The sequence below is a fragment of the Lepus europaeus genome, chromosome 2, assembly GCF_033115175.1.
Source record: "Lepus europaeus isolate LE1 chromosome 2, mLepTim1.pri, whole genome shotgun sequence".
NCBI lineage: Eukaryota > Metazoa > Chordata > Mammalia > Lagomorpha > Leporidae > Lepus > Lepus europaeus.
This window is the reverse complement of record NC_084828.1, coordinates 91180577-91206353: the sequence shown is the minus strand read 5'-3', so window position 1 is coordinate 91206353 and position 25777 is coordinate 91180577. Positions and strand designations below refer to the sequence as shown.

The following is a 25777-nucleotide window of genomic DNA, read 5'->3' as shown; positions in this document are numbered from 1 at the left end:
GGAGGGGACTGAAGATCAGGTCAGGGTCCATGCCTGTTTTGAGTGTGATATTGGATGTTGGTTGTAGTTCTGGGACGTAAACTACCTAGGATAGGTCTGGTTCTTAGTTAACTAGAACATTCCTGTTGGTCATTTGTTTCCCTTAACAGATTGAATAAGAGCTCTGTTCCCAAGAGTGTTGATTTTATTACTAGATTCCTGATGTCTGTCCATCATAGAGAACTCTACAGTTGGTCTTGCTTTCTTTCCTCAAAACTGAAATGAGTACTTAGTAAGTAAATTATTGGTGTGTTAGGCAGGACTGATTCATTTTCATTTGCCAATAATGAATGTTCTTATCATTTTGTACCACTAGCCATAATAAATTCAGGCAAGGATCATCTTTGGATGTTAAAATCATCAAGTCAAAAAGCTTTTGATTAGTAGAATATTAGCAGAATCTCAAAATGTCATCTCATGGATTTTTTTTTTTTTAAAGCAAAGACTCTAGGTTAGTGGGAACATAAACAATGCCTATTAACAATTATTGAATGGAAAAATGATCATTTCACTCACATACAATAAATTTTAAAGTAACCACAGATCATTAAAACTATAGTAGTATAGCATTCTTAACCATTGGTTTGTCAAAAGCATAAAACAAAGTTTTGCAAAACTATGTTTGCAGAAATACTGATACACATAGGCATTTCTTTTTTTCTTTTTAAGTTTGTTTTTTAAATTTTACTTCCCACACAGAAGGGAGAACATGCGGTATTTGTCTTTCTGGATTTGGCTTATTTCACTCAACATTATATCCTCAAGTTGTGATCATTTTGTTGCAAATGGTAGAATTTTGTTTTTTATAGATCAGTAGTATTCCAATGTGTATATGTATACACCACTTTTTCTTTATCCATTCATCTGATGATGGACACCTTGGCTGATTCCAAATTTTGACTATTAAATCAGTGCTGTTATAAACCTGGTGGTGTAGGTATTTCTTCGACACATTGTGTTCAAGTCTTTTGGGTATATGTTCAGTAGTGGAATTGTTAGATCATATGGCAAGTTTATTTCTAGTTTTTAAAGAAATCTCCACAAAATTTTCCACAGTGGCTGCACTAATTTACATTCCTACCAACAACGTATGTGTGTTCCATTTCTCCACATCCTTGCCAGTATTTGTAACTCTCTCTGTTTTGGATTTTAGCCATTTTGACAGGGGTGAGATGCTATCTCATTGTGGTTTTGATTTGCATTTCCCTGATGGTTGATGATGTTGAGCATTTTTTTCATATATTTGTTGGCCATTTGTATTTATAGGAGAACTGTCCATTGAAGTCCTTTGGCCATTTCTCAGCTGGATTGGTTGTATTTTTGTTGAATTTTCTAAGTTGCTGATAACATTCAAGATATTGATCATTTTGTCATATAGGTGGCTTGCAAATTTTTTTCCCATTCTGTTGGAACTCTCTTCACTCTATAGATCGTTTCATTTTGTGTGCAAAAACTTCTGAGTTTGATATAGTCCCATTTGGTTAGTCTTGTTTTTGTTGCCTGAGCTTTGTGGGTATTATCTAAGAAGTCATACCCTACACCACTGTCTTGGAGTGTTTCCCATTCATTTTCTTCCAGCAACTTAATAGTCTCAGGATTTAAATTTAGGTCTTTGATCCATCTTGAGTTGATTTTTCTATATGGTGATTGGTATGGGTCTAATTTCATTCTTGGGCATATATACATCCAGTTGCACCAGCACCATTTGTTGGAGAGATTATCCTTCGAGATTATCTTTCAACACAGAATGATCTGAACACTTTAGTCAAAAATCAGTTGGCTGTATGTATGGATTAATTTCTGGGCTGTCTATTCTGTTCCATTGATCTGTGATCTGTGTAATCAGTTTTTATGCCAGTACCATGCTGTTTTAATTACTATGGCTGTGTAGTATGCTTTGAAGTCAGGTATTATGATGCCTCTGGCTTGATTTTTCTTGTTCAGGATTGCTTTGGCTATTCTGGGACCTTTGTGATTTTATGTTATTTTCAGGATTGCCTTTTCTATTTCTGTAAAGAATGTAATTGATCTTTTGGGCCGGCGCCGTGGCTCAATAGGCTAATCCTCCACCTTGCGGTGCTAGCACACCGGGTTCTAGTCCGGGTCGGGGTGCTGGATTCTGTCCCGGTTGCCCCTCTTCCAGGCCAGCTCTCTGCTATGGCCCGGGAAGGCAGTGGAGGATGGCCCAAGTGCTTGGGCCCTGCACCCGCATGGGAGACCAGGAGAAGCACCTGGCTCCTGGCTTCGGATCAGCGTGATGCGCCAACCGCGGCGGCCATTGGGGGTGAACCAATGGCAAAAGGAAGACCTTTCTCTCTGTCTCTCTCTCTCACTGTCCACTCTGCCTGTCAAAAAAAAAAATGTAATTGATCTTTTGATAGGAAAGAAGGTGCTTTTTCAATGATGAACTCTGGTGGACACTACATAGCTTATTCAAATCATCAAACTTGGCATTACCAAATGTGGGCCAAACTGACATCATGAGCTTCCTGATGTGTCATGCGTGTTGTATTTCTGCCTTATTTTTCTGATCTGAATCTAATCATTGGACAAAACTGCATTATTTAACTTTTTTGAGACATCTGGCCTGTATTCTTTCAAAAGTCAACTTCATGAAAGACAAAAATATTCTTAAGGACTTCATCTAAAAATTTAAGGAGACTAATAAAAGACATAGTACTTGAGTGCATGATCGGGTTTTGGATGGAAATTAGCAACAATAGATGAAAACACATCACTTGGACTACAGTGAAATGTGAGTATGTGTGCATCTTCTATAATACTGCAGTCATATTAAATGTCTTAATATGATATTGAAAGAATTAGGCATTATTACAAGGTGCAAGCTCAGAGTTCCCTGGATAGAAATGTTTTAATTGCACCAGCAGGTAGAATTTATATATGGAGAGAGCAACTGTGGCCAAATATTGTCATTGGTAAAACTTGCTTAGGAAAATCTTGAATGGGGTTTCTCTTACTGTGACTTCTATTTTTCTGTTAGCTTTATATTTGTTAAGATGTTTGGCTATAAAAGGTGAAAAAATAAATACAAATGAATGCTCTTTCATAGCTCATTATTGGCATTCCTTGTGTGTGTCACCTGTAGTTAGTGAGTTAATAATAGTGGAACTAAGATGTGAAGTACTCAAATTCAGACTGTAGGGCATGCCTGACTTTATTTCACCCACAGGCTGTACAGTTCCTTTCTGGGGTGTTGTTTTACAGTCTCTTCCTATGCACTTAGTCGTCACTTTGTAATGCTACTGGTGGCACTGAGAATTCTGATTTTCCAAATCATAATAAGCCTCAGTTGTGGTTTAGTGAGCTTTTAATACATGCATATTTATATAAGGAATACAATTGTGTATTTCATGGGAAATTACATCAGTGAGTTGTTTATTCATGGAGTTTTTGTGGTTGTTAATGGATGCAGTATCTGCATACCTTTTGTGCCCATCTGTCCTCCATTCATCCTACTTTCATGTGCCAGCCATTGCTGCTGTGACCAGATCTGTATATACAGGAATGACCTGGTAGCACCTGGCGTCAGCTGAAATATCTTTATTCACTTTCTGTTCTGGGCCACCTTTGCCAGCATTATACTACTTAGGGCTATTATAAAGGAGTTAAAAGCCTTGTAGCAACCATAAAGCATTGGGGAACTGGAGCCTGAGAATACATATCTGCTCTCGCATTCCTCAGGTGGAAGAGCTGAGGCATGTTTTCCAGGACTCCTCAGGGCTCCCTGGAGGGTACAGCTCTAAATGCCCCCTTACTGACCTGCTCAACATAATACCTTTGAATCTGCTTTCCTCCCTGTATGCTTAACTCATCCCATTCCCTCTATCCTTTCTTCAGACTGGTTCCTAAAGTAAATGATCCATATGCAAACGTGTTACAGGCGTTGGTTCCTTGACTGAACCCAGACCGAGACAATGGAAGCCTTCTAGTTAGAGCTGAAGAATGTAGGTATTGTTAGGATTACAGTCCACTTCACAGGAGTTCATGAGATATTTAGACAGAGAATTCGGCAAAGAACCAAGAATCATCCTTGTTTATCCTTGAGCAGGTCACTTAACCCCAAGTTATCTGTCAACTACAGTGATAATTAAGGCAAAGACATGTTGGTTGGTCTGTAGGATTCTAGTAGCTGGTGATAGGATGGTGGCTTCTAAGATCTTGTATAAGCTGTTGTTAATAAGTATGATAGCTCCCCCAGATCTAAAGATTTTAAGAGAGCAGTTGAGAGTAGCAAGAGAGGGATTGGTAGCGGTTCTTAGGCAAGGTTTCAGTTATTTGAGACATAAAACAGAGACTGAGGAATAGGAAAGAGGCTTATTCTAATTCCTAATGGGGATTAAAATGTAGAGGCAAAGGCCAGGTAGGGCATCATGGGGAGATGTTGGTGCAAAATCTCACAGGATTTAGACTTGAGGTTGTTAATACCTGACATCAAACTAATATGAGAAACTAAAAATGGGGAGCAGTCCGTACTTGGAGGAAAGGGGGAATAAGGCTGGAAACCAGTTGAAGTCTTACAAGCACAGGCCGGTTGCACACCATAATTACTTGTTTCATTGTATAGCTCGGGGTAATCCTGTGACTTTTGAGTCTCTGTGGTTAGATATCACAGTGACTTAAGGCATAGATAGTTGATGTACTTTCTGCTACAGTAAAGAGCAGATGTTGAAGACTGGATTAAATCCTCTTTACTGATACCCCAAGGGAACACTTAATGAATGATGCTTCTCTTACGAGGAAGAATAATTAACAATAGCTATATTATTCATATTAATTTATAGGTACTGGTTGCTATAATTAATGCTATTTATGAAATCATCGTAATTATAGCACTTTATAATTTACAAAGTATTTTCCCATCCATTTTCTTATCTGGATCTTGTCTTAGTCCTCTGCTTTAGATAGCACTGGTGGGGTTCTCTTCAATTCGTAGATGAGAAAGCATGTCCCCAAGAATTTAGTCAGACTCCAGTCTGCCACTCTTGCAGATAGATTGTGTGCTCTATGAATCTATGGAAACACAGTCACATTTGTGTTTATCATACTATTTTATGACTGTACACAGGGGAATCAGGTTCACTAGGTTTTCCGTTGCCTTCCTTTGCAATAGAGCCCTACCTTCCCTGGGGTCAGGGCACAGTACTCAGAGTGTTCACATGAATTTTAACTATTAAATGATCATTTTCTTAATGATATCACTGTACTTTGTAGTTATTAATGCCTTTTGGGATAAAAATGAGATCTCATCTGAAAGGGGAATTAGCACCATGAAAACATCTGTTCCCAGGATGAAAATCCACTGGCCTGGAAGCATTTAGTCTCACTGGAAATTCAGACTCTGAGAACAGGCAACCAACCTAACACGTCATTGCTTTTACATTGTTGATTGTGGCAAGGGGGCTGAGGAAAATTGCTCAATGTCACAAGGCTGCACACCTGAACCATACAGCCTGATACACACACACACACACACACTGAACCTTTTTGCTTCCTGTTGTACCTAAAATTTTCCTGCTTTTACCTAAAAGTTGTTGGTGTGAAAATGGTTGCTATCTGGACCTATGGTACTGCCTGCCCTTGTTCATTCATTAATGTATTTGAAAATACTTATTGGACACTTAATTGGATTGGGTCCTTAGCAAGATTCAAGGGGGAAGAATGAGCAGCAAAACCACATGCTTTCATGGAGCTTCATATTATCCTGGGAGAGAGACTGACAATAACAAAATCATACAAAGCTTGATGTTAGCTGATGGTGGGTGGATGTTATTAGAACAGTAAAACAAAGCAGGATGAGAGGATAGAGTGCACAGAGGGGTCCTAACCATATATCCCGAGTGAGGAAGAGCTGAGGCAGCGGCTTTGGATGACATGATCAAAGGGGCCCCTACATAAGGAGAGCTCACAAGCAAGGATGCCTCACGAAGCAGGCAGCAGTCTAGGTTTGGCTCCAAGGGGCTGGGACACTCCTTCCTAGGCAGTTGGTATCATCAGTGTGCCTGGCGTAGATGAGCTAGGAAGGATTAACTCATGCTGGCTGAATTCACAAGAGACTGACCTATTCATTGGAGCCCATTGAGTGGCTTTTACACAGAGACTTAAGTTTCAGGACTCAGGGAAGATCTGTTGGTGAGAAAGCCAGTAGGGGGAAAGGAACTCGTAGTGTTAATAGAAAATGGTATTATCCATTATTCCTGATGCAGTATAGCCACAGATAGGTGTACTTCAAGGAATGTAAGATTTAATGCTAGCCTGTCAGTAACCCTATATTTTGTTGTTTCTAAGGCTATTGTAGTTTCTTGGTTAAAGCTTTTCCTAAACTTTTTTTCTAAAGCCTCATTTATGCATTTGAGAAGTAGAGTTATATTTAGAGAGAGGGAGAGACAGAGAGAAAGGTCTTCCATCCACTGGTTCACTCCTCAAATGGCTGCAACAGCTGGAGCTAGGCTGATACAAAGCCAGGAGCTTCTTTCGGGTCTCCCACATGGGTGCAAGGGCCCAAGCACTTGGACCATTTTCCACTGCTTTCCCAGGCCATAGGCAGAGAGCTGGACTGGAAGTAGAGCAGCTAGGATTCGAAATGGCGCCGATATGGGATGCTGGTGCTGCAGGCAAAGGCTTAACCTACCATGCCACGCCATAGTGCCAGCCCTTTTAAACTCTTGTACACATCAGACATTATTTTGATATTCAACCTCCTTAGACATACCCAGTGGAGTTCATGCTACTTAACTCCTGTTGGGTCTTGCCGATGATACCCTTTTGCTTCTTGGTGGAGTCCTTAGAGACTCTTGTGTCACACATACACTGTCATTGTAACATCATCACCTTACACACTTCCTTTTACCTCACCAGGCTTCCACATCCTAGGATCACCTCACTTTATTTCTCCTTGCCTTGATCTGTAGGCAGGCTGTGCTTGTTTTTCCCAAACCTGCTTACAAGTCCTGTAGAGGCTCTGGGAAAGCTAACTGCCCTCTGCTCTCTTACGGAGAGCAAGAGACATGTGCATGGGCAGTAAAATCCACAAAACCCCGACTGTACCATCAGCACTCACTGATGCTGGCCCCCCACTGCAGCTCCTGGGCCAGGCCCCCTGAGTGGTCTCTTTCTAGCCTATGTTTTAAGTGTCACCGGGTCTTGCCATCTCTTGCTCACATACCCATGCCTGCAACTCTGGAGTACTTTCAGGCTCCCACATCTGCAAGTGCTGATGCTGGTTTCTGGCCTCTCTGGGAGGTCCCTTTCTTCTCTAACACCTTCATTCTATTCAGTGGTTTCTGAACATAAAGGGCTTGCAATACCTTCCCATAAGTGCAGAGATGGAGGTGTATATTCTCATTCATGTGGATGCTCACGGCAGGGAGAGGGGTTTCTGGACAAGTCCGTGACCTGAGGAAAACCCCCTCCTGGTTTTCAGTTTTCCTCCCTGTCCGGTAAGAAAACTACCCCAGCCTACCTACCTCACTGAGACTTTCTAAGAACTAAGAAAATGAGGTGCCCCCAAATGTGGATAACGCCCTACTGCAACTTGAGGAATGGTAACTCCTAATGCTGTCAGTGGAAATCTGTTTGAAACCTGGATGTGTTGCTCTCAGCAGGGCAATCCTGGAGGCAAGACCCTTGAGGAGCGACGCTCCAGCCTGGACGCTGAGATCGACTCCCTGACAAGTATCTTGGCTGACCTGGAGTGCAGTTCCCCCTATAAGCCGCGGCCCCCGCAGGTGAGTGCTGCTCCCCTTGGTCTCTCTCCCTGGCCAGCCGCCAATGCTTTACTGTTTTCTGGAAGAACAAACTTCTTAATGCTCTTTCATTTTTTTTTCTTTAATTTTCTCAGAACTAATGGTCTAAGTTTTTATTTAATATCAACATCATATGTTAGTTAACTGGCAGAAATGTCTTCAATCAGTTTTCTTCATACTTTTTTTTTTTTTACAAAAAAGAACACAGTGTTACTAAAAATGTGATAAGAAAGCTAATCTCCTCTTATTCCAGTGTCCTGACCCATGTTTAGCTTTGTCTATAAAGATATTTTATGACACGTTGTTGCAATCTTTACTAATATGACTTGACATGGCTTTACATACCTGAGTTTTGTGAGGCTCTGTGTTGTCAGGAAATTCCTTTTGATATATATTTAGTTGGTTTGCATTTCTGTTGTTATAACTAATGCTACAAGGGATATTTTTTTTGGAGCTATTTCCCTGCCTCTGAGGTGTTGGATTCCCACATTGAAATGGAGAAGCACTTTCTTCCCTTTCCTTTCCAAAGGCTGTTACTAGCTCATACTGTACAAGCAGTTGCAATATATTGGTTTTTTTTTCCTCAAATTCACAGGAGTTAAATGATAGCTATTATTCTATATTGTATAAGTGCAAATGGTGTTTTGTTTGTTGCTTGTTTTGAAGCTGACTGTTTTCCTGCAACTTGGCTTATTGCTTGTGTTACAAAAGTTGAAATTCACCGTAGGGATCATTGCTGCCTCTCTGAGGTCTTGAGGGTCAGGACAGATCTAGTTGAGGGCTTCCAAGTCCTCAGAAGGCAGCCATTGAACTCTAGATGCAAGCATTGTCCCTGTCAACTACCCTTGTCTCTGTGTTGTGTGACTCTTGTGGAGAGTTTGCCTGGCTGAGTGACAGTGTACACATCACTGAGTCCCAATCCAGTTCCTGCCTGGCAGTTGCTATCTTAACAATGGTTCTTTCAATAAGTTAGAGTACAGTCCTTCTTCTCTATTGCAGTCAGTTCAGTACCTAACTGCACATAAGGTTACATATTCTCCTTGCCTTCTCTAGATACATAACAGGATTGTCACCTATGTGGGGGCACCAGGCAAAATACACTACAGCACTGTTCCAGCCATCTCTGCTGTGGCTCTATTATGCTGTCAGCAGGACTGTCAGCATGACCTGAGCTGTGGGTTTTTGGGGCAACTGATAAGAGCAGGAAAGTGGATGGAAGGGAAACACACGAGACTCCTATAGTCCATGATATTCGGGAAGTTAAATTGTGGTCGATATCGCAGATGGAAGGGGAGAGAGTGAGGTGACAGAATCTGAGAGTTTGTATCAGAAGGCTTGTTGGTTTAGCTAGAGGGATAGCTGCGGTTGTGTTGTTGGGAGATCAGAAGGGAGACGAAGCCTGAGCAATAGATAGGGAGGCTGACTATGGAGGAAGCTGTCGGCAGCCTTTTAGATTGTTCATTTTATTTTTCACTATTTGAAAGGCTGCCACACACACATACGGGGAGAGAGAGAGAGAGAACTGGTTCACTCCCCAAATGCCCACAACAGCCAGGGCTGAAGCCAGGAGCCAGGAACTCCACCCGGGTCTCCCACTGGGTGACAGGGACCCAAGCATTGAAGCAGTCATCAGCTGCCTCCCAGGAAGCATTTTCAGGAAGCTGGATTAGAAGTGGAGTAGCTAGGAACTGAACCAGCACTCAGAAATGGGATGTGGAGGTTGCAACCAGGGACTTAACCTACTGTACCACAATTTCAGCCTGGCCAGTGAGGGTGCGAGGGGGACTTTAGGTTGAGTAGATTTCCAACTGCCTGCCTCTGGGCAAGTTTGAAGGCCAGATTAAGGTTTTTAAGCCGTGTTTTCTGGTCATGGGGATCACTTTGAAGTTCTTAAGCAGGAAGAAATGCAAAATTCATTCTGAAGAAGGCACAAAGGAAATAAAACCGACTCTGAAAAGATGCAGGGATGGGTCCAGGTCAGAGCAGGTCCTCAGCAAACCATGCTTCCTTCACTGTTACGGACCAGGGTTTGCAGTTGTCCGATTCCATCCACACAAGGGGCGCGGGCCTGGCTTCACAGGACAGCCAGGCCACTGGGCCCAGCCGTTTCCTGCCCAAATGCTTCTCTGCCGGCCGCCGCCTCCTTTTCACCTTTTTTCAAAATAGGGTTTTGTTTATTTTTTTTTTCTCTCCTAAGTTTTTGTAACTTAACATATATTGAGGAGATTATGCTTTGTGGTCTTTTTCTTAAAACAGCCTCTGTTCTTTATAGCTCTGTCTACACAAGTCCTTCCATAAACCCCTGCATCTTAATGAGGTTTATTCAGCAGCTACTTTTGTGTCTGCAAAATCTTCCTGTGCACACAGACTCATAATGACTGGCATGCGGTTTGTAGTTGACCAGTGGAGAGCTCCCGTATATCCTCACTTGAGTGAGGTATCGATATCTCCACTCTCAGATACAGGTGGTGTGCCTGCTCCTCGTTCACAGAGGAGACCAAGACTTCACAGAGGAATGAGTGTCTCTGGCCATGTGACTACTGTGTGAGCACAGCCAGACCTTGAATGCAGCCTTGGGCTTTAAGTTCTGACGCCAGAGGGAGGATGCCAGCTTTTTCCTTTTGAAAATGTTTTCACCACTTATAAAAACTATGAAATGAGTCATTTGAGGGAAAGTGCCCATTGAACATGGCTTTCCCATGTAAAGAAAAACATTCAGAAGGTTAAAAAAAATGAATTATGATGACACTTAAGTAGAACAAGCTCATAATTAGGGTAAGACTATTGGCTATGTGCCCATTCCATTCAGAAATTAAAGGATGATCCTTTCTATATTTTTAATGATTTTAATTTAGGAAAGCAAGAGTTAATTGGGAGACATAGCTTATGCTTCTGAATTATCTTCACTTTGGTAGAACTGAATTGGAAGTGTTGGTATTTATTGGCTAACATAATTATATACTGTGAGAACAATAATCATACTCTTAAAATATTAAAATATGTGCCAAGAGAAGATGATGTCTGCCATAGACCGTGTTATGTTGTAATTAAACGGTATTTTTGAAAAGTTCTAGAAGTGTAGACTGTTAATACCCAACTTTGATGTTTCCATTTTTTTGATCCAAACCAAATTTCAAAACTTGTCGAGTCACCGTCCTACTTAAAGTAGGCTAGTAGGTCTATGGTTTCTCGTTAGTCAAGCATGTGTTATATGATTTCCCCAATTCACCTCTGAGTCACCTATGAAAGGTGACTTTGACTCATGGATCTTGGGTGAAAATGATAGACATGTGGAATGTTTGTAAGGTAAGACATTCCAGGGAACTCCATTCACATAACCCTTAATAGACATCTGACTCTTGGAAACAAGTCTTTTTTTTTTTTTTTAATTTTTTTAGCAGCTTCCTCCTTTGCCTAAAGATGGATTTCCCATTCTCAGATTTCCCAACTTCAGTTCTATTCACTTATTGTCCATATGGTTGGTTTTGTTCATTTCGTTGTCAGAATTGAAGGTTATGTGAGCAGTGTAGAGAAAACTAGTGAGATTTTTCCTCTTCAACTAAAATGAAAAGCAAGTAAGAATACAGCGAGGGATGGTTTGATAGCTCTGACTCCGAGTTTACCAACATGAAACACACTGTCTTCCCAGCTCGATGTGTTCACTTCTCTGGAGAGAATTCTGTTCGCATGAACTTGTCCACCTTTACCATTCTGAGGTTGTTCTTTCACTACTGTGTTTCCAGAATGGGCAAGGTAACTGCAATCCATTCCCCTTTTGCAGAGACGTTGTTCTGAAACTGCAAGAAATACGATGTTGGCCCAAAGCAGCAGTTAGCACAGTGCTTCTCCTTTTGTTTGGGGGACTGTTAGCTTCTATCTGGAGTTTGCTCTAAAGCTTTAGGTCTTTGAAGGTTTGAGCTGATCCTTTGTAAATGCTGTTTATCCTGTAAGTGATACTGTTCACTTCTTCATTTAAACCATGTAGAAATTGTTGTACCTAAATCTATAGGTATGAATTACATGAAATTTGAATAACTTAAATAAAATTTTAAAAATTGTATAACTCCTTGGTATGTTTAGAGACATGGGACTTAAATGCCATGCGGTCATATAGATACATTTGATTATCATCCCAGTGCTGCCTCCCTGGTGCACTGTGTACATTCATAACCCAGGAGGGAACCAGAGAATTTGTTTCAGGTGTGTGCATTGTGCTGAGTATTTTTTCTTAGGAATCTATGTGGGCCTGAGGGCTTGGATGTCATGTAATCAGTGGGGGAGTCTTCTGGTGCTGTGACTCTTCTATTCTCTTGTGCTCCGTGTTCTAGCTTGCAAAAGCCATGAGCAGCTGCAGGGGAGATTAATTAGTAATTAAATTTTAATATTTCATATTATTCAGTGCTACCCAAACATGTAAGCTACTGGGAGAGGAAAGCTGCAACATGCTGATACTGTGTGATGAGACATTGCTCGTCCCTGCAGAAGAAGGATTTGCTGTTTTTTGGTTAGGCTTCTTGGGAATTGAGTTGGGTATTCTATCAAAAAAAAGAGAATCGGTATGAATAGCACCATCTTCTTTCCATATTCTTTTGGGAGAAATTTACTGAGAAATGAACTACTCTGTATATCCGCATTATCTGCTTACAAATAGCCCCCTTTTGAGAGCTGTGGTAAAAGTGAAAGTGTAGAAATCTCATGTGTAAGATATTAACTAGAACATAGAAAAATAAAATGCACAAAATACCATTTTAAAAGAAAAAGTGATCTAATTCTTGGCAGTCCGCATGTTTAGAGGATTTGGGTTATTCTGAATTAGTCTATACCTGCCAGAAAACTTCAACAGTTAAGTAACAATGAGATGAGGGTGGATGAGTGGGGAGCTGATTCAGAGTTGATTAATTTTTAGATGGTATATAATTGCATCTCAATAACATTTATATCTCCTCTTCCTTTTTCAGAAGATGATGTTTGTGTCATATATGATAAACATAACCAAAGTTAGCTGTGGAACTTTGAGAGTCAGGAAATGTAACATTTTCAGAGTGGAAATTTAGCCCCCAAATCTACATTTCTTTGCACCTCTAGAAAATTCTTGCCAAAAAATATGTCTGTTTCTTGTGTCCCGGTATAAGAGTATGCGCTCAGAGTCTGTGAGATTCTAGCTGTGATGGGGAGGAAGCCCAGCAGGTAACTGCTGAAGAGCCCTGTGCAGTCCTTGTTGTGCAGAGACCTTAGCGGTGGGTGCCCTCTTCAGTCCTCCTGCCAGGGTCCCTGTGGTGCCTTTTGCAGTGATTTGTCTGCTACACCTTGGTGAGTCATTGGCTCAGAGATCAGTGTGTGACATTACACTGACTCACTCAATCCAGGCATTGTGTTTTGTTTTTTTTTTTTTTTTTTTTAAAGAAACAAACAAGAAAACCAGTAATTCACAAAGCTGCCTCTTGAGTTTCTGTATTTTACAACAGCGTCTTAGTGGAAGTGATTAGGCCCAGGTCTATGCAGAAGCACACATCACATTTGCAGAATTAAAGAGCGCTCTTGTCGGGACTGGTTTCCAGCTCCTCCTTTCTTCCTCTCCCACTGTTTAATTATCTATTTTGGTAGTAGCCTCGGTCTTTAACCCTATCGTCCTGTCCTTTGCTTTGCTTCTTCTCTGTTTTTCTCTAGTTAAGAAGCAAATAAACAAAATGCAAATCCATTTGCAGGCTTTACTCAAGAGACCTAGATTTAACCATGGTAAATATGTAGGACTGTTGCGTTTTAAAAGAAAAAAAGCCACATCTCAGTTAATCTGCACTCGTTGTTTTGTGCATTTTTTTATTAAACTTTTATTTAATGAATATAAATTTCCAAAGTATAGCTTGTGGGTTACAATGGCTTCCCCCTTCCCATAACTTCCCTCCCGCCCGCAACCCTCCCCTTTCCCGCTCCCTCTCCCCTTCCATTCATGTAAAGATTCATTTTCAATTCTCTTTATATACAGAAGATCAGTTTAGTATATATTAGGTAAAGATTTCAACATTTTGTCCCCAGAGCAACGTAAAGTGAATAAACTACCATTGGATTACTAATTATAGCATTAAATAGCAATGTACAGCACATTAAAGACAGAGATCCTACATAATTTTTTTTTTCAAATTAATTAATTTTCTATGCCATTTCCATTTTAACACCAGGTTGTTTTTTTTTTTTTTTTCATTTCCAATTCTCTTTATGTACAGAAGATCAATTCGGTATATAATTAGTAAAGACCTCATCAGTTTGTGCCCACACAGAAACACATAGTATAAAAATACTGTTTCAGTACTAGTTATAGCATCACTTCGCTTTAGACGACACATTAGGGACAGATCCCACATGGGGTGTAAGTACACAGTGACTCCTGTTGCTGATTGCTGAAAAAAAAAAAAACAAAAAGACCTAAATGAAAGATCTCTGTGAGTGAGATCCCAGTGGAAAGAACGGGGCCATCAAAGAAGGAGGTACCTTTCTCCGAAGGGAGGAGAGAACTTCCACTTTGACTATGACCCTATCGGAATAAGATCAAAGTCAGCGAACCCTAAAGGCTTCCATAGCCCTGGCAACTCATGACTAGAGCCTAGGGAGATTACTGACGCCATGAACAGGAGTGTCAAATTGTTTTGTGCATTTAAGTGCTTGTTTCTGTGGGTGCTTTGTAATCAAACTAAAGTATCAAAATGATAATGTGACCTTTCTAGACAGAAGGTTGAAGGTGGTTGACAGCCAATCCTATATGTTGCCGTTTGTCATAGTTGAGTAACTAGCTGGCCTGCTCTCCATGCAAAGTATTATATTGGAGTTTAACTGCTAAGCTTTTTTTTTTTTTTCTCGCATTGATGAACAAGTACCAGGAAAGTCAAGAATTGCCTTTTAGTGTGCGTATTAATTACAAATATAAACCTTTGGTTTATTATGTTTCAAAATCTGAACATACATACTCACAAAACTATAAAAGGGGTGAGTGCTACATTAAGTGATACAGATTGATCACACAGTGCCCTTAAACCAGAAATTACAGTTTTCAAATGTAAGTGTAGACAGAGCCATTTGTAAATTTTAGAATGTGTCTCTGGGCTTTGAACCTCTGGCATGCAGTCAAATATGCACCTAAGCCATGGTGTCACCTTGAGGATCAGTGCACCCTAGAAGAGAACTGAATGTGTTTTATTGTTCTGAATCTCCAATTACTCAAATGTAAAGTAAAATGTCTAGAAATGTTACCTCTCAGAGTATACCTTACAGAGATAGTACTCATATAAGAGTAAAATGTTTTAAACAGTTTAAAAATAATTATCATAAATACCAGACTAAAAGTCCCTGAAGCAAAACAATCATTTGTTTCCTGGCAAAGAAAAGGCACACAAACTTGTGTTTTCTGGTTAAATAGATTAATATTGTCATCAAATATAGACATCTGAACTCTGGAAATACTCTAAATTCCAGCCTGAAATTGACATGGTGATGACGCATCACAAAGAATTAGCTGCTTTCTCATTTTTCCATAACAAACATGCATTGTACATATAAAAAAATAAGTGCAGCTGAGATGAATGATTTTTGTGAGGGCAACTTAAAGGTGATCCCTAATTCATTTAAAATTCCACATTCACCCTTACCTTGCTTTGTTTCACTTGAAAGCAATGCAGTAAGATTATTTGGTCTATAGCTCTGTTAAAACACATTGGTTAAATTGGTGATTATATCTTAAAGATTATCATAAGTTATAATTCAATACTATAACTGTTCTATAATTATTGGCATTATAGAAAAATGTACAGCGAATCTTTTTGTCTTTTTCCATCATTTCTGTAGAACTGGAGAAACCATTATGTTGCATTTCCTAAACAAAGACCAATATGATAAATATCTTGGATTCAGTCACAGGAGACACAGTGTACATGACTGATGAACTGATACATGCTTCATTTTATCAGAAAAACAAAACACCTGCAAACTCGTGACAGGACTCTTTCTTTGACTGCCAGGAAGCTCTCTTTCATTAAGGGAAACCACTAAGATTTGTCTTCTGCTTATTTTACTGAGCTTTTCTGATACCTCTTGACCTAGCATTTGAGGTGTGACACATATACCAATTACAAGCCATTTCAAAATAAATCAGTGGTCTAAATAGAAGCCATGCTTTTTATATGGAAGTAAACTTTGTATACTTATATATGCCTGTGAACAGCTTTAAAAATATATAAACTTCAAACATTTTTTATGAAGGTAGAATTGAATTTGAAATGGATTCTTTGTTTATATTGATGATAAAGAATAGATCTTACAGTAACATATGCTGACATTTAATGAGTTAAAGGATAGAATATTTTGTATTTAAGAAATGTCGGAGAGACAGTAAAGTTTAGCCTAGTGGTGTCACCCATGGCTACATATTGGAGTATGAGGGTATGATGACCACTTGTGACTCCTAACTCCAGCTTCCTGCTAATATGTACTTGGGAGACAGTAGAGATGGCTCAAGTAATTGGGTTCCTGCCACCCATATGGGGAAACCTGGATTGAGTCACAGGTTCCTGGCTATTAAGGGCATTTGGTGAGTGAAGTGGCAGATAGGAATCTCCCTCCCTCCCTCCTTCTCCCTCTCTCCCTCTGTCCCTCTGTCCCTCTGTCCCTCTGTCCCTCTCTCCTTCTCCCCCTCTCTCACTCTCCCCTTCTCCCCCTCTCCACCTCTCCCCCTCTTCCCCTCTCTCCCTGTCTTCTTCTCTCCCTCTCTCCCTCTCTCCTTCTCTCCTTCTCTCCCTCTTTTTCCCTCCCTCTCTGGGGTGTATGTGAGTGTGTTGTCTTTATCTCTCTGTGTCTCTTTGTCTTTCAAATAAATGAATTGTTTTTAGGAACTGATGTTCTGACTCAGCAGGTCAAGTTGCCATCTGTGATGCCAATATAGGAGTGCCAGTTGAAGTTCTGGCTGTTCTACTTCCAGTCCAGTTGCTAATGCACCTTGGAGAGCAGCAGAGAATGGCTCATGTTTGGGCCACTGCCATTCACGTGGGAGACCTGGGTGGAGTTCCAGGCTCATAGCTTTGGCCTAGCCCAGCCCTGGCCATTGTGGCCATTGTGGCCATTTGGGAAGTAAACCAGTGAATGCGAGATCTCTTTCTGTCTCTCCCTCTCTCTCTCTCTCTCTATGACTCTGCCTTTCTAATAAATAAAAATAAATCTAAAGTTTTTTTTAAAAAAAGAAATGTTTTATATAACTTGATGTGCTTATAGGATGTGTGAGCTCATAACCTGAATTGCTTCTAAAATATCTTCAACTTTTTCATTTGGATGTTGTACTGCTTATATGAAAATACTCCAAATGTTATTTCTATCTAAGAAGTAGCAGGGTCTGCTAGAGGTGATAACCTTCTTACCAATAAAGAATCTTCTTTTGGGCTCTCTTCGTAAGCCAGCTGAAAAAAAACATTTTATTACTCAAATGGCCCACTTATGTTAACTTGATGCTTACCAAGGCATTCAAAGTTTGGAAATAGTTTTTTAAAAATACTATCTTGGATGACTTAATATTCCACATGATGCTAATTGAAGATGTCCTTTCTCATCACCCAAACTAGCATTGCCAAAGTTATGAGATTTAACTTTGTTTAGAGCTAAGGCAACTTTTATAGTTGTTTGTGGATCAGATGTGATAACCAGAAATGGAGGAGAAAGCCTGGGAATTAGTATGTTATTTTATAACTTGTGTTGGAACAAATTTCTTGGAGTACTTTCTAAAGGGAGGGTATGGATGAAAATGTGCCTGTCATTCAGGGCCATCTCCCCCATTGATCATGTCAGATGGGTAAAAGAGAAAGAAACAATAGAATAGAATTTATGGCTGAAACTATGAAAGAAAAGGCTGGAATGTATCGTGAAAACTGTAATTTGTAAGGGATGGTTTGTTCTGAAGAGGAATTAAATTCAGAAGTTGGCCATTGTGTATTTCCAAAAGCAGTTAGGATTCTCTCTCTTGTTCATTGAAAGCCTTATTCATGTATTTATCCTCTTATTCATTGATGATTAGGAGAATGTTAAATCTCCCTGTTAATTTGTAGAAAGATATTAAAGAATACCTAAATATATGTGAAGACCTCTCATGTCAATTACTTGGAAGATGTGATGATGATAAGTGATAAATTACCCAATTTGATCTATATAGGTTCAAAGCAGCCCCTCTGAGAATCACAGCTGATTTCTTGGTAGGAATTGAGAAGCTGATCCTAAAATTTATATGGACATTCAAAGGACACAGAATTGCTGAAAAAATCTAGAAAAAGATTAAAAAAAACCTTGAAGACTGACATCAATTTCCAAATTTACTACAGAGTTATAAGGTTCAAGCACTGTGGAGCTAGCATAAGATAAGCATATAGATTAATAGAATAAAATTAATAGTACAGAAATAAGCCATTCTACTTTGGATTAACTGCTTTTCTACAGGGTGCCATTATATTCAAATAACAAAGTTATAGTTAATTTAACAAATGATATTGGGACAATTGTTTATGCATATGCAAAATATTGAAGTTGGGCCCCCATCTCATATCATATACAAAATTTAGCCCAGAGTAGATCAAAGGCATGTGAAAGCTGGAATTATAAAATTTTTAAAAGAAAACATAGGAATGATATTCCTGTCTTTGGATTAATCAGTGGTTTCTTAGACATGACACTGAGACCACAAACAAGTTAATTAAAAGTAAATAAATTGTACTTTATCACATGGATTTCCTTTTTGTATCTCAGATGATACCACAAGAAATTGAAAAAGGAACCTAGGGAATGGAAGAATCTACTTGTAAATGATATATTTGATAAACAAACTGTATTCTGAATATATTGAAACATCTGAAGCCCAATAAGAAAATGATAAATAATCCAGTTAAAACATGGATAAAGGATTTGAACGGACATTTATCCAAAGATATAGACAAAGCTAATAAACAAAGGCCATGCTTTACATTATTAGTCATCAGGAAAATGCAAATCAGAACCACTATGATAGGGTTGGCTCTGTGACATAGCGGGTAAGCAGCTGCCTGCAGTGCCAGCATCCTGGTTTTAGTCCTGGCTGTTCCATTTCCAATTCAGCTCTCTGCTATGGCCTAGGAAAGCAGTAGAAGATGGCCGAAGTCCTTGGGTCCCTGTACCCATGTGGGAAGACCTGAAGGAGGCTCCTGGCTCCTGGCTTCGGAATGGCACAGCTCCGGCTGTTGTGGCCATTTGGGTAGTGAACCAGCAGATGAATACTTTCTCTCTTTTCCCCTCTTCCCCCTCCCCCTCTCCCCCTCTGTAACTCTGCCTTTAAAATAAATAAATAGGCCTGCACCACGGCTCAGTAGGCTAATCTTCCGCCTGCGGCGCTGGCACACCAGGTTCTAGTCCCTGTCGGGGTGCCAGATTCTGTCCCGGTTGCCCCTCTTCCAGGCCAGCTCTCTGCTGTGGCCCGGGAGTGCAGTGGAGGATGGCTCAAGTGCTTGGGCCCTGCACGCCATGGGAGACCAGGATAAGCACCTGGCTCCTGCCTTCAGATCAGCGCGGTGCTGATCACCGCGGCAGCCATTGGGGGGTGAACCAACGGTAAAAGGAAGACCTTTCTCTCTCTCTCTCTCTCTCTCTCTCTCTCACTGTCCACTCTGCCTGTCAATAAATAAATAAATAAATAAATCTTTAAAATAAAAGCTAAAGCAACCACCACTTTGACATATAACTTCATACCCACTAACATGGCCATAATAAAAAAGAAAAATAATATGTATTCACAATGAGATTAATAAATTGGAGCCATTATATATAGCTGTGGATTGTAAGATGGTATAACCATGTTGGAAGCAGTCTGGTAGCTCCTCAAAACTTAAACATAGTCATCACATGACCAAGCAATTCTATCTCTATGTGTATATCCAAAAGAATATAAACATGTGATCACACAAAAACTTATACATGAATAGTACATGAATATGCACAGTGACATTATTCATAATAGCCACAAAGTGAAGACAAGTTAAATATCCAGTAATGAGTGGATAAAGAAACAAAAAAAGTCCATGAAACTGAATGTTATTCATCCAGGCAAGGAAGAAGCGTTAATGATGGTATTACATGGATGAAACTTGGAAATATGCTGTATGAAAAAAGCCAGACACAGAGGGGAAATGTTTTATAATTTCATTTATGTGAGGAGACAAATCTAGAGACACAAAAATTAGCAGTTGCTGGTGGCTGTAGGTATGAGAGAATTAGGAGTAACTAACCAATGGTTACAGAATTTCTTCTGGTAATTATTGAGATATTCTGGAATTAGTGGATACTGATTATACAGTTCCTTGAAAATATTAAGAACTGTTTATTGTTAAAAGGATAGATTTTATTATATGTTAATTGTATCTCAAATTTTTAAAAAATTTCTGTTGAGCAAGGTGCCTAGAATAAGCAGGTGACATTGAGAATGTATCCCACCTCCAGAAAACTCCACATCTATTGGGTGAGGGGGCCTACACACTGACAATTATGTTGTTGAGTATACATCCTGAGGAAGCCACATGTACAGAATACTGCTTGAACAAGAAGAAATTTCCTGTATGATCATAGAATCTGTTGATTCTTGCTTAAGTAGGAATCATCTGCATGAAGCATCCAGTTCCTGTGCAGCTCAAGAGAGTAGAACTAAGACCAATATTTAGAAGCTGAGGAAGACAGTCAACAATATAAGGTCAATATTTTTCTAACAGTAATGGCAGTTGGAGTTCAATGTAGGCTGCCTTAGAAGATGGCAACTTTTCCTTCTTTGGAAGCATTTAAAATAACAGTTTGGCATTTAGCAAGAGAGTTATTTAAGCTCTTGAAACCTCAGTTTTCTGAGTTAATAACACATCTCAGAGTTGACATGAGGACCACATGGAATAATAGGTGTGTGTTTAATGTGTACACACTATCTTGTCCATAATAAACACTATTAATACTGTTGCTCTCACCACCATCATCATTATCAAATGAATTTTGGCAGGAATGCTAGGAAAGAAATTCAGGCAACAGATGGGAGAATTAATTTGAATGATGCTAGGATTTCATGGTGCTCTCATTCTTGCTTACAGAACTCTAAGAACTCTGATTCTTGGAGTTTTCTATTCCTTGTTATAAAACTTGGAAGGAAAGACAGAGGACCTTGATTCTGTTCCAAGCCCCCAAAATGACTCTTTCTATTCCTAAGGCAAGCTACTCAGCTTCAATCATGGTTTTGCAGGTTTTCCATGATAGTTGGTAAAGATGACTGTCTCACTTGTTAGAATCATTACTCCTGTGGCCTTGGAATATGGCCTTTGTGAGTATTCATGGAACTCTGATGAACACTGAGAAGGGTGCAGTTCAAACAGTGTTAGGGTCGGACAGAAGGAGACTTTTCTGCCTCAGCTTTCAAAAAAAAAAAATGCATGTCTAAAATACAAATGAGAGAAACAACCCGATTTGTCCTCTAGATACAATTATTTAAGAGGTCTTAAGAGATCATGCACTTCTATGACTGTCCAAGATCTCCAGTGGCTTATGAATACCCCTCTCTGCATCTGTTTCAATATTGTAAATTGAATTTACAAAATGAAATGTTCTATTGTATCTATTCCAGTTTGAGTTGGAATGATTTTTGCCCTGCACAAAAGGAAAAATATGTTGACATTCCTTTATGTTCTTTCGCTATTTAAGTATAGAAGATTTTACCTTATGATTGAGTTATCGTTGATGGGAGATGGTTATATGTAAGCATAGGAAGCTGCCCATAGATTGAATGACAAGTTCATGGTTGTTCGTGATAGTTTGAACCTAAGTACATTGTGTTAAGGCTGATTTGATGATTTGGAACTAACTTTGTAGAATTTAAGATCATTCAAAAGACACAGTAGCTAAAATTAAGGATTCTAGGACCAGACCATCTTGGATTTTTTTTTTTTTTAAGATAGAAATTATCTTCTTTTTTTTTTTATTTTTTTTAATTTATTTTTATTTTTTTTTTACTTTTATTTAATGAATATAAATTTCCAAAGTATAGCCCATGGGTTACAATGGCTTCCCCCCTCCCATAACTTCCCTCCCGCCCGCAATCCTCCCCCTTCCCGCTCCCTTTCCCCTTCCATTCATGTAAAGATTCATTTTCAATTCTCTTTGTATACAGAAGATCAGTTTAGTATATATTAGGTAAAGATTTCAACATTTTGCCCATATAGCAACACAAAGTGAAAAAACTACCATTGGATTACTAATTATAGCATTAAATAGCAATGTACAGCACATTAAAGACAGAGATCCTACATATTTTTTTTTTCAAATTAATTAATTTTCTATGCCATTTCCATTTTAACACCAGGTTGTTTTTTTTTTTTTTCATTACCAATTTTCTTTATATACAGAAGATCAATTCAGTATATAATTAGTAAAGACCTCATCAGTTTGTGCCCACACAGAAACGCAAAGTATAAAAATACTGTTTCAGTACTAGTTATAGCATCACTTCGCTTTAGACGACACATTAGGGACAGATCCCACATGGGGTGTAAGTACACAGTGACTCCTGTTGCTGATTTAACAATTTGACACTCCTGTTCATGGCGTCAGTAATCTCCCTAGGCTCTAGTCATGAGTTGCCAGGGCTATGGAAGCCTTTAGAGTTCGCTGACTTTGGTCTTATTCCGATAGGGTCATAGTCAAAGTGGAAGTTCTCTCCTCCCTTCGGAGAAGGGTACCTCCTTCTTTGATGGCCCCGTTCTTTCCACTGGGATCTCACTCACAGAGATCATTCATTTAGGTCTTTTTTTTTTTTTTCCCATGATATCTTGGCTTTCCATGCCTGCTATACTCTCATGGGCTCTTGAGCCAGATCTGAATGCCTTGAGGGCTGATTCTGAGGCCAGAGTGTTGTTTAGGACATCTGCCATCCTATGAGTCTGCTGTGTATCCCACTTACCATGTTGGATCTTTCTCTCCCTTTTTGATTCTATCAGGCAGAGTGGACAGTGAGAGAGAGACAGAGAGACAGGTCTTCCTTTTGCCGTTGGTTCACCCTCCAATGGCCGCCGCGGTAGCGCGCTGCGGCCGGCGCACCGCGCTGTTCCGATGGCAGGAGCCAGGTGCTTCTCCTGGTCTCCCATGGGGTGCAGGACCCAAACATTTGGGCCATCCTCCACTGCACTCCCTGGCCACAGCAGAGAGCTGGCCTGGAAGAGGGGCAACCGGGACAGGATCGGTGCCCCGACCGGGACTAGAACCCGGTGTGCCGGCGCCGCAAGGCGGAGGATTAGCCTGTTGAGCCACGGCGCCGGCAGATATATCACTCTCTAACTCTGTGACCTGGGATAAAAGACCAAAATTTTCAGTACCTTAGCTTTGTCATCTGCATGGTTAAGATAATTCTAGTATCTATCAGGATTGTAATGATGACAACGGTAGCCCAAATAGTGTTTTTTAGTGAGTGACCATTTGTGAAGCCTGGAAGTAGTGTTTGGCATGTAGTCAGCACTATATACTTAGCAAATCTCATTGGAAGCTGCATACTTATTCTTAATTGTATGACTTGATGGCTTTTATGCAAAAAGATTGGTTTATAAATGTGGTCTGTGCTATCCAGTCTAACTCTCTGAAACAAATTTATCTCACTGGAACTTGGTATCATTTTACAACATCCAAGGATAGTTCAGCTGTCCTTGGGCTTTACCCTGTCCTTTTGGTTATGTCAGTGATTTCTAATGTGTGAACTCAAAAGCCAGAGCTGGAGCTACAACCCTGATCTTGTCTTATCATCTGGCAGATGCACGAATCATCAGCATCTGTTTCTGTGGATTACAAGGTTATCACTCTGATAACTGAACAAAATTCACTTTAAAACAAATATCGTGACTCATAGATTATGAATTTGTCACAATTTAATAAGTCCACATTTGGCCTATTAGGGTAAATTATTCTGGTTAAAACTCATCTGCCCAGAGACTAAATATGTAAAGTAATGGTTAACATTACTGTTTGTCAGGATGTCCTGGAGGGCTTGTTGAACACTGATTGCTGGGCTCCTTCTGCTTTCTGATTCAGTAGGTCTGCAGTGGGGCTCAGAATCCCCATATGGCGCTGTTGAGGGAACCATACTTCAAGACTCTTTCAAAGCTGCTTATCAATCAAATGTTTTGGGAACAGCACCCCCTTCTTCCCATCTCTAAAGCTGTATACCTCTATGATTTGCTCTAATGTTACAGTATACACTAGTTCTATGTCTGCATTTTCTTGAGAAGAAAAATGAAATTCAGAGAAGTGACTTTGGTTATGTAGTCTGTTGACAGAATTGGAAAGATGCTGCTGTCTTGTTTTGTTGGTTTGTTTATATGAAAAATAGGAGTGATTTGCATCCAAAGTGGTTTTTCCTGATTTTTAACTTATTTTTTCATTTTATTATTTTATAAAACTTTAACAATTATGGTGTAGGATATGATGTTTTGATATATGTATACACTGTGGAATGGCTAAATCAAGCTAATTAAAATAAGCATCAACTCAGGTACTAATCATTTAGGCTTAGAAAACTAAAATTTCTAAGCTCTGTCATGTTGAGATGCAACAGTACCAACTGTTTTCTCTCTCGGAACTTCATTTTCCTCATGCATGATATTAATACATCCTTTAATTGTAATAGATGGTTTTGTAAGAAGCCACGTGTGTGTTAAAGTGTTGTGTAAACTATGAAGTGTTATACAAATATCTTTTTCATCCCCATCCCTGTTATCAGATGCAATATCATGTTAAACACAATCCATTTTATGATAGGCACATCCTTCCCCACTCAGCTATAGTAAATATTGACTTTTGTGTCTTCAGGGAGGAAATAGTGCATTATAAATGATTTGCCTTTTTGCACAGAATCTTTTCATTTCCTTATGTTGCTTTCTCTCCTAATCTCCTGCTTTTTAAAGTAAACAATTAGAAGTTTATCACATAGGCATTTATGCTTCTAAGCACTTTCTTTTTCGTGAGATATGGTCACTCATATACAAGGAGTACTTCAAAAAGTTTGTGGAAAATAGAATTAAGAGATAAGTTTATATTGGTACAGAAATTTTTAGAATTTTATATACAAGAAGCATGCATTCAAAAGTGCACGGAAAACGTGTATTATGATAAACCTATGCGTGGATTTGAATATGTTTTGCACCAAAATAGATTTTAAATCCATTTTCCATGAACTTTTTATAGTGCATATATATACATATATTATGAATTTTCTCCGAATATCCCTTTATGTAAGATACCTTGTGATCACATTTGTTAAGAATGAAGAAAGTGAGTTTCTATTTTGTATGAATTGTATTCCTTCCTCCCTCTCCTCCCCTCCTTTTTTTTTGTCACTTGGTATTGATCCAAGAACAGTGGATTCTCTTCCCAGCTGTACCACCAACAGTCAGTCAGTTTGGGTCCTCACTTGTCAGTGGGGCTAGTTCCTTCTCTTTCCTTTTAATTGCAGTGTCTGTTATCTTCAAGTTACAGCACAGCTTTTACCCAGTGTTTCTCAGCTAGTTGAGGAAACTTGAGCATTGACCTGTTTTTATTCCAGGAAGATATTTTCACTTTTATGAGTTAGTTCCTACTGCTGTTTGCTTTTCAGCCTGCTGGCTGTGAAGCTCCTCCACGCTTTTCCCAGGATATGTCTGATCCTCACTGGGGCTCTTTGATATTTTTAGGGCTTCTGTTTTCTGTTAGTACAATTAGAAATATAAGAGGACTGTATTACTGTGAGCTCTCCCTCTCAAGCAGGGAGCATTATACATGAGTGTGAACACCTGGGGATGGATCCTTGCAGGGGTTGGATGGGGTGTCTTAGAAACATGCCTACTGCAGAAGAGGGTGTAATTAAGCTTACTGTCCTTTGGGATTTAGCCCTCATAGAATCTGAAAGTTGTGTCAAGTCAGGCAGCAGGAGAGGCAAG

General features: G+C 39.6%; 1 protein-coding gene across 11 annotated transcripts in view; it reads left to right on the top strand.

Moving 5' to 3' along the window:
• LPP (LIM domain containing preferred translocation partner in lipoma) overlaps positions 1 to 25777 on the top strand; it is a 742983-nt gene that overhangs the window by 349133 nt on the left and 368073 nt on the right. For 10 of the 11 annotated variants that reach the window (XM_062210203.1, XM_062210206.1, XM_062210207.1 and 7 more), the window contains one exon: positions 7659 to 7784. In XM_062210203.1, the coding sequence (XP_062066187.1) occupies positions 7659 to 7784 (126 nt within the window). The remainder of the gene's footprint in view (positions 1 to 7658; positions 7785 to 25777) is intronic. The other variant, XM_062210212.1, reaches the window with a different exon arrangement.